The sequence below is a fragment of the Citrus sinensis genome, chromosome 4, assembly GCF_022201045.2.
Source record: "Citrus sinensis cultivar Valencia sweet orange chromosome 4, DVS_A1.0, whole genome shotgun sequence".
Taxonomy (NCBI): domain Eukaryota; kingdom Viridiplantae; phylum Streptophyta; class Magnoliopsida; order Sapindales; family Rutaceae; genus Citrus; species Citrus sinensis.
Window position 1 is genome coordinate 16,284,157 of NC_068559.1, and position 10,175 is coordinate 16,294,331.

At 34.8% G+C, this 10,175-nt stretch overlaps 1 protein-coding gene across 2 annotated transcripts; it reads left to right on the forward strand.

The window, feature by feature from the left end:
• Window positions 1-7,390: 7,390 nt before the first annotated feature.
• On the forward strand, window positions 7,391-9,345 carry LOC102624002 (11-beta-hydroxysteroid dehydrogenase A-like). 2 transcript variants are annotated; one of them, XM_006493171.4, is made up of 6 exons: window positions 7,396-7,636; window positions 7,735-7,927; window positions 8,027-8,112; window positions 8,291-8,422; window positions 8,585-8,749; window positions 8,847-9,345. In XM_006493171.4, the coding sequence occupies exons 1-6, from the start codon at window positions 7,454-7,456 to the stop codon at window positions 9,135-9,137; spliced, it is 1,050 nt and encodes a 349-aa protein (XP_006493234.1). In that variant the 5' UTR covers window positions 7,396-7,453; the 3' UTR covers window positions 9,138-9,345. The 2 variants fall into 2 exon arrangements, with proteins under 2 accessions (XP_024949194.1, XP_006493234.1); XM_025093426.2 differs by lacking the exon at window positions 8,585-8,749 and having other exon boundaries at window positions 7,391-7,636.
• Window positions 9,346-10,175: the final 830 nt, after the last annotated feature.

Consider the following 10,175-nt stretch of genomic DNA (forward strand, 5'->3'; position numbering starts at 1 on the left):
TGAAAACACGTTCATGAATCATGCATTAAAATGGCTTATAAAATATTTTCAGATCAATTAAATGATCTTGGAATATATTATTAGCTGGCCAAAAATTAAATCAAATGTGCAAAATTACAAATAAAATAAACGGATAACCGTTTCCAATAAACAGTGAACCGTTTTGTTCCAGAAACGAGATTATGCGTCTGTCCGTTTACTCTGTCACCGTTTGCTACAATCGGTGAACCGTTTGTATACAGAGAGTCTTCTAACAATTACTCCTTAGCCGTTAAGCACTTAGGCTTTCACCGTTGCCCTTTCTTTAGCCTCTGGCAGTTACCCCTTAACCGTTTAAATAAACGGTTACCCGTTTTCGCGACAATAAAAACTGTTCAAAGGTTTTTCTTCTCCTTTTCCAATTAACCTTTCACCGTTTCGGCCATTGTTACGCAACCGAATGTTTCTCTGTCCTCAAACCCTTATTTTTTCTTGCTTTTCTTGCCAGATCAAACCTTCAAAATCATTTCTTATCACCTTTAGAACAATTCTACCGATTCAAAACTTCAAATCGAGCCTAAAATTCAAAAATCTCAAATCTAAACCCTAACCGCCGCGGGTCGGGTTTCTTCATTTTTAATCTATTTTTTACCCTTCTTCAACCAAATTGAACATCCTACTCACATCCTCTATTCATTCTTAAGCCATTTATCGATTCATTTTCTTCTCATCACATCTCTCTTGCATTTTCCACACTTCATTGCGTTTCTCCATGGCTGAACCCTCTCGGAGAAATCTCAGGCGTAAATCTGTGCCTCCAAGGAATCCTATACCACCACGGGATGTCTTTGAATTTGCACGCATTCACTTCCCCACACCTTCTTTGGCCAAGCAGTTCGAAGAGTGCTTCAATGGTCGAAAGGTACTTGACTCCTTCTTTGTTGATATTGATGATTTCCGCAACTTAATTGTATGTGGTAGAAGCATTAGGGATATGCTTCAGCCATGGGAGGCTGCCATTGACCTTGATGACCGTGTTTATCCAAGTTTAGTGCGAGTCTTTTATTCAAACATGGAAATTTCCAATACTCGCCCAAATAGGATAGTTACTCAAGTTGGCCGTGTGCCAATAGAGTTTGATGATGTGGATCTAGCTGGCTTTCTTGGTATCCCTTGTGAGGGGGTTGATATTTACACCTCTAGGAAAGCCCCTTCCTTTGACAGTTTTTCTCATACTGATGGCGTCCGTAATACATGTCGTCGTCGAGACTTATCCTCCACGTCGCCATTTTGTCCATCGGCCTCCAGCTGACTCTGACCCTGAGGAGCGTGCGATGGATGCTGACATTCCCTCCTCTTCCGAGCCGCCTCCTGCTCTTGAGCCATCTACTGTTCCTGAGTAGCCATCTGCCTCTATGCCGTCGCCAGCTAGGGATGGCAAAAATCCCCACGGGGACAGGTACCCTCGGGGATTTTCCCCATTCGGGGAGAGTATGGGAATAATTTCATACCCAATTTCTTATTCGGGGAAGGGACGGGGAAATTTTTTTACCCAATTTCTTATTCGGGGAGGGAACAGGGATGAGGTGGAATCCCCATCCCCTACCCATTTCCCCATTTTAATTTTAATTTTTTTTAAAAAAATTACTAGTAAATAAATTATAAAATTTGAATTATAAAATTATAAAAATTGGTAAAAATAAAAAATATCAAAATATTTATATTATTAAATTTTTAGGCCTAATTAAAAAGACCAGATAGATTCTATTAGCCTAAAAATTTTGATTTAATTTTAATATTCATTAAATATTTTAAATTTAAATCTATTTTTTATTTATTTTTAGATGTTATAATTGCCCACAGCGAATCACAATTTTAATATCTAATCTAATTTAATCTAATATTTGCTCTTGATTTGCTCCAACTTAACTATTATGATGTAAAGGGAATAGTCCACATTTATAAAGTGCCCACGCCACCATTGAAAAAGTTAATTTTGAATCTAAATTCAATTTTATCTGTAACAATTTTATATTAGACTATTAATTTGTTCATGATAGTTTGTAAAAGAAGTTTATATCCCTTGCATGCTGCGTTACTTACTAATTTAATGTATGTGACTTTTGTAATGGATATTAATGTAAGATATTTTTCGAACTTTACTTTTATTTGAATTTTTTATTTTAATATGATTAACTCAAATCAAAAATAAAAAAATGTATTAGTTATTCGGGGATCGGGGACCCTCGAGGATCCCCTATTATTATTCGGGGAGGGGATGGAGATTCTCTTAAGTAATTCTGACGGGGACGGGGAGGGGACGGGGACATACGCAAAATATCGGGGATGGATACGGGGAGATTGGTCCCCTCCCTTCCCTTCCCCATTGCCATCCCTATCGCCAGCTCATGTTCAGCCCCCTGCTTCAGACGTTGTGCAACAGTTGATTACTGATGTTCAGCGGATTTCGGAGCGTCAACAGCTAATTCTTGATTGGTTGGACTTTGTTTCCCGTGACCACCAGTAGCTACGATCTGACTTTCAGACCTTCCAGCAGCAGAGCATCGATCAGCAACTTGAGCTTATCGCTGGACAGCGCACTCTTCTCCGCTATTTCGGCTATGATCCGGGGAGCACATCTTCTCCGCCTCCATAGTTTCTGGGTTCTGTTTTTGCACATATATCTCATATTTTGGTTGATTGCATGTTGCCATTTCTATTTTTACGTACATTGTTTCCTCTATATGCTCTTTCTGGATTTTGATGACATATATTTGTGATGTTCTTGATGATTGGATAACTTGGTTATTAGTTGATGAAATTTGTGGTTTATTGGATATTGAAGTGTTGGTTTGTTTGTTCATGAAGTTGTTGGGTTGTTGAAAGATGAAATTGGTGTTAATCTATTTTGGAAGTGTTTTAATCTCATTTTGTATTAGTGGTTTTGCTCTTTTTTAAGGGGAAACTCTGCCAAAATTTTCACTCGCCAAAACCGGGTAACTTCTTTAAAGGATTTGCGTTTTTCCCTTCTCTCTTTTTTTTTTTTTATGATGAAGGGGGAGATAATTGGGAGATTATCTAAAATGTATTTAAAAATGTTTTCTTAAGCAAAAATCTTTTTATTGGACATTTCTTAATCTTGCCATGCATTTAGGGGGAGCATATATTAAGGGGGAGCTTAATATTGAATGAAGTTTGTCATTATCAAAAAGGGGGAGATTGTTAACATGAATATGTTAATAATATTGATTTTGATGATAACAAACTTTAAATGGTTTTTGATAAAAGTGTTGCAGCTATTCCTTAATAAACGAAAGCCTTAATAATCATTCCATTCATTTTTTCATAAAAGATGGACCTTCAAATTCAAAAATGATTCTCTGTAAAATCTGTTTTAAAGTGTGATTCTGGAAATGAACGATAAACCGTTTTCCTTTAAACGGTTAACCGATTAATGCCAGAGAGCAACATATTTCCTAAACCTCTAAACGTTTATGAAAAATGGAAAACACCAAAGATAGGAAGGCTACTGGAACTTAACGGTGAACCGTTTATTTAAACGGTTAGCCGATTAACACCAGAGAGCAACATATTGCCTAAGCTCTAACCGTTTATAAAAAACGGAAAACACCAAAGATGGGAAGGCTACTGGAACTTAACGGTGAACCGTTTATTTAAACGGTTAACCGATAACATCCAGAATCACTGATTAACAAAACCGGTTAAGGCTGAATTGTTTTGCAGGTTACTGGAGACAAACAGCGAACCGTTTATTACAAACGGTCAACCGATAATATCCAGAGAAGTCACTTCATGCAAATCCTTAACCGTTTACTTTAAACGGATAGCTGATATTCATTTTGCAAGTCTCTGGAATTTAACGGCGAAAGGGCAATCCTAAACGGCAAATCGTTTATTTGAAATTTGGCCCAACGGTAACTTTTGACCAGCGTAAACGGTTAACCGTTAATGGCTAACGGCGAACCGTTTTCAGACCGACAGTTTGTAACGGCTAATTTTTCAGCTCCAACTATAAATAAGCTCATTCAAATTCAAACAAGGTTGATCACAACACGACCATTGAGCTAATATTCGATAATACAATCTTCATAGAGCTTAGAACACATTCTTACTTCATCTATTCACATATTAAGCATCATTGTGTAATCTTATATATTGTGAGAGGCAAAACAGTTTGTAATCTTTTACTTTGAGTGATTTTAAGTGTTGGGATACACTTGGGTTAAAAGATTGGGGATAATCTCTTGTTGTAAAGGTTTATTGACACCTTGGAAGTCAAGTGTAAGCATTTGAAGCCTTGGAGGCTTGCTTAGTGGAATCCTCAAGCCCGGAAAGCTTTGAGGCATGGACGTAGGCGAGGTTGGCCGAACCACGTAAAAATCTCTGTGTTTGAATCTCTCTTCCCTTATCTTTTTATATTGTGATCAACTTAATTGTTATTGCTTTGAATTTGGATTATATTTGCATTAAGTTTTTCTTTATAAATTGAATAATTTTTTAGAATCTCAATTCACCCCCCACCCCTCTTGGGTTGCATACTTGTATTTCATTAGTCACATTGACAAGAGCAGAATTCAACTCTTGGTGAAATTACTCATTAAGCAAACATTGACAAGACCTCTAAGATCTTGGTGAAATTCCTTATTATTATTATTATTAACAATAATTATTTTGAATAATGATAATCACAATTATCATAATAAAAAATGACAATAATCAACTAAGGTCATTTTAGTTACTTACAACTATTCATTTCGATTTCAAGATAAATTAAACATATTAATCACAATATAGCTCTTTCCGATTCTGATTTACTTAGTTAAAGTAAACAATTTATTGTACTTTTCATTTCTCATTTCGATTCCAGCTTATTGCAATTTCAACACATTCTGATTCCAACCCATTCCAATTACTTATTAGTAAATGCACCATTTGTACTCAATTTATGATAAAATCATTTGGTTTAATACCATATCTACATTGGCTCTATTAAATTATATGACTAATTAACATGTCGGTATGAAAAAAAAAAAATAAGAGCGTCTGCATGAGAAAAGGTCTACACACACATTTGTATTGACAATTTGATAAATGTTACTTTCTTTAGATCAAATCATTTTTTGACCAAATACATCTCCACAAAGGAATGATTTGGTTGAAGCTGTAAGGCTTTTTGGTTGCATATTTAATTAATGTCTCTATCTTCGACTTCTAATTGAAGTATATCTGACTTCAAATGTAATTTGAAAATCAAGGATCGTAACATTGTGATGGACGTAACGGAGTTTATTGTATCCTCTAGTTAGTGTATGTATATACATATATAGTGCTGATCTAGAAATTCAAGATTTTGGATAAATAGGAACTGGCTAATTCATGAGTATACCATGAAGTTACAAAGGTTGTGCCTGTGAACCAACCCCCTAAAGCGAAATAGGCACAAAGAAAGAGCAATAGGCCAGACCAACCTACAAAAACGAATCGGTCCCTTCGTAACCAGTCATCCATAATATCAAATAAATCCTTTTCCTCTTTGGTAAATTTACCAAGATATATATATATATATATATATATATATATATATATATATATATATATATATATATATATATATTCTTCTTAAATAATAAAATGAAGATGAGGCAACAATTTTGCTCTAGTGGTAAGAAGTAGTCTTCTTAAAACTTAAGTTCAATCTTATTACTATGTTGTGTTAAATAAAAATAATTAATAATAATTATAAATGAAGAATTAGCTAGGCGTAATGGGATGACTGAGGATTAGACTAGAAAAATAATGTGCGTTAAATAAAAATAATTAGTAGTAATAATAAAATGAGGATTTTCTCGTTTGAAGAGAATTCTATAAACTTATTAGTGACAATTAAATGAGGATTTTCTATCTAAAGAGGATTATTCTATAAAACGGGCATATAAATAGCTAGACACAGTGGGCGACTGAAGATTAGACTAGAAAATGAAATTAGCCCAAATCTGTTAAAACTATGATTGTTACTGTATCCAAATTTTAGCAAAACAATTATCCGATCTGTCAGCTAATTTTGACAAAGGGTTAGACTATTTTATCTCTAAAAAATATTTTGAATATTTAAATTTTAATTAAAAATTTTATTATTAAAATATCGTCAAAGTAATTTACTATTAAGAACTTTTCAATATAATAAATAAAATGATATGACTTTTGACACCCTTCTAACACACCCACTAAAAATTTTTAAAACCTTAAATATTATCTTTTAGTAAATTAAACCTAAACTAACATAAAAGATATATGAGATAGATTTTCTTATGAAATTTCTAAATGAGATATATTGTCCAAAAACATTTCAAATGAAATTCATGTGTATTTGCTTGAAAGAAGGTGAAATTAAGTGGGTATAATTCTAAATTTATTTTTTGAGAGTTCTCTCAAAAGGAATGAGTGATTTTATTTCCTCAATACTTTTCCAGTCTTATAATTTTCAGGAACTGACATGAGAAATTTATGAAATTAAACTGAAATTAAGGACTCCTTTAAGATTATAGCATATTGAAGATGACAAATTTTATAAGAATAATTTTTTTTAATTAATATAGTAGGTAATAAACCCCAAAAAGAAAAAGTAAGAAACAAAAAAGGGCAGGCAAACAATGGGTGACATAAGTGAGAGAAAAAGTAAGTTATCGGCATGATACAGAATTTTTTATATTGTGCACTACTGCAAAAATGTAAAACAATAACCTATATTTTAGAAACCGTCACTAAACGTACTTAACGACCATTATTACGTGAAAGATTTTTAAAATCTTCCATGGAGAGCTTTCCAGTTATTGATGTTATGGTGTGCAAGAAGGGCAGGAAAAAAGAGTGAGAGAAAAAGATTTATTGAGGGTACATTTGAGATTTTATTGAGTGTACCAAGTTATAGTTTATACTTCTAATCTAATGAATGTGTGTCGTATTAAAAAAAAAAATAATGAATATGTGTCTATAATACTAGTGCGTCCAAAATATTTTTTAGAGTGTAAATAATCTTATTCCAATAAATTTTCGTGCAATGTCACAACAGTGCACAACACAATTGACACCTAATTATCACTATAAATAATTAAAAAGATATAATTATAAACTTGCCATTTTTGTTCTACAATTTACAACAACGCACTGGCTAGTACATAACTCAAAAATGGATGTAGTTATCACCTATCCATATTCTATAAGCGACGAAATTACGTGATGATCAGTAGATGTGTTACGAGACAGACAAATGTGAACTTCATGCAGTTTTGTCTGTAACAACGTGTCATATCTTTGACATGCAATAGTGCCACCGCCGCCGCCTCCACCTTCTTCAATAGTCTTTTTTCCCTTTCTCCAGTGCCTATAAAAATTTTCATTTTTTAAGTGAGAATTATTCATTCAATTTATCTACAATAATAACAACTAGTCAGCCATGGATTTGATTAACAAGTTCCTTAATCTTGTGGCACCCCCCTTCACCTTATTCTCCCTTTGCCTCTTCTTACCACCATTTCTATGTTACAAGTTCTTACTCTCCGTCTTTAACTCCATATTCAGTGAAGATGTTTCCGGAAAGGTCGTCATCATCACCGGTGCTTCCTCCGGCATCGGAGAGGTAATCATTTAATTAGTTTAATTAGCCAGTCTAGTCCACACTCCCCATGTTTTAATAACTCAACGGGTGATTTTCTTTTTGGTGATTCAATTTTGTAGCACTTGGCGTATGAGTATGCTAGAAGAGGAGCCTGCCTAGCTCTATGCGCCCGCAGGGAAAAGAGTCTTGAAGAAGTTGCCGATACAGCGCGTGAAATCGGCTCTCCTGATGTTATCACGATTCGTGCTGACGTTTCAAAAGTTGATGACTGTAGGAGCCTTGTTGAAGAAACTATGAATCACTTTGGCAGATGTAAGTAAGATCAAAATTTACCGTTTGATTGCTCTCTTTTTATTACCTTGCAGTGTCTAATGTTGATCTCATGATCTTGGTTTATACTTTACTGGGCAGTGGATCATCTTGTGAATAATGCTGGGATTTCTTCAGTTGCCCCGTTCGAAGATACTGTTAATATCACCGATTTTAAGCAAATAATGGTATTTTTTTTTTAATGTTATTCTTTGTATCACGAAATCGGATGCTATCTATTATGACAGTGCGAAACGTATTGGTTTGCTCTGTTTTAGTTTAAGCTAATAGCAAGAAAGGATCCAAATTCTTGACATGTGTATGGAACTAATATTTTTCATTACCATGTGTTTGTTCTCTACTAAGGACATAAATTTCTGGGGATCAGTTTATACCACTCGATTTGCGGTTCCACATCTTAGATACACCAAAGGCAAGATCGCGGTTTTATCATCCTCTGCTTCATGGCTAACTGCACCAAGAATGAGCTTTTACAATGTAAGCAATTACTTCCGTAAATCACAAATTAAAAAAAAGTTACTCTCTTATTCAGTCAAATGAATATCGGTAAAAGGAGTCTGTGTGCCTATTTCTGAAACTAAGGTGTTTTTATCTACATTTAGATAGAGTTAGTTTCTGATATCCCAATTGCATCCTTAGGCAAGCAAAGCGGCGTTGGTACTCTTTTTCGAAACATTAAGGGTCGAACTTGGTTCCGACGTTGGTGTAACAATTGTTACGCCTGGGTTCATAGAGTCGGAATTAACCCAAGGAAAATTCTTAACGGGGGAAGGCAGAATTCAGATAGATGAAAACTTAAGAGATGTAAGCTAGCTCCTCCACTTTGATGAAATCTGCTCATAAAAACAAACCCATGTTTCTTTGATCATTTTGAAATTTAATGTTCTGATTGTTGGAGCAGGCGCAAGTGAGCACTATCCCAGTTCAATCAGCGTGGTCATGTGCAAAGGCGATAGTGAACAGTGTATGCCGCGGAGATACATACCTGGTCGTGCCATCGTGGTTCAGGACTACATACTGGATGAAGGTGCTGTGTCCTGAGCTACTCGAATTTTGGTACCGAGTTTTTTATATGGGTAGGCCTGAGGAGCCTTCCTACGAAGCGCCGAGCCAGAAAGTCTCGGACTACACTGGAGCTCAGAATGTTTTGTACCCAAGCTCAGATCAGTCAGCTGATATCAAGACAGAATAGCATCCGGGTACTGGCAGTTTGCCCTAGAAATAACGAAGTAGGACTTGCTTGTTTTGCATGTTTAGGAACTTTGTGTTTTAAGAGAGTATTTAGGTTTTATCCTTTTGGAGAACTAATTTAAATTTATTGTACATGAAAGTGAGAAGAAGTACTACTACTGCCCTTGTATTTTGTTCATTTTGGAAAATTTTAAGGCCTTTTTTGGTAATTGCTTCTCTGGTTTTTTTTGCATATGCTATTCTCTTAAAAGAGAAATAGGCACACAAGACACCTGAACATGTTGATTGTTGATACTAGGGAAAAAAAATTGATAAATTTATGTATATGATACTCTCTTAAAATTGTTTTGTAATATACTAAAGAATGCTGATTTTTGCTGAGAATTCAGGTGCTTATTTCATACCTTTTCTGAAGATCTCTCTTGTAAAATCTATAAAAGTTTGCTGTTGAGAGTTTATAAGAAGTTCTTTCTGACATCTACGAGCATGAACCATCATTTGCGTCAGCTAATTATTAAATCGTCCCAAGATATTCAAATCAATTACCTATACAATCTTTAACGTTAATAATAAGTGACTCTTTTATTTCGGTAAAGTCCGATTGTTTAACACGCTAGAAATAAAAAAAAATAAAAAAAAATCATTATGTTTTAACAAGTCATTATCGAGATATAATGTTTTCAACTGATTTTGGGGTAAGAAAATCCAAAATCTATCTTAAACAATGAATTTATATTTTTTGGAGGAGATGGGGTACCTCACTAGTATATTGTGTACGGTGCGGTGTATCTGAAGTTCGGGGGAGGCAAAAAAGGGTAGAGGGAGTGGTAACAATGGAGATAGTTCAGAACTAAGAGAGATGTCCTTCCAAATGAGCTTCACGCCTACAAAACAGTGAAATAGAGGTTAGAGGTGAAGCCGGGGTACCCCGGCGTTCACACTCCGACGCTCAAGTTAGCAAATTCAAGCTTTTATGGTAAAGAGAGCTGGCTAGCCCTCTGTAAATTAGAGTTTAAGGTTGAAGAAAACCTCTTTTTTG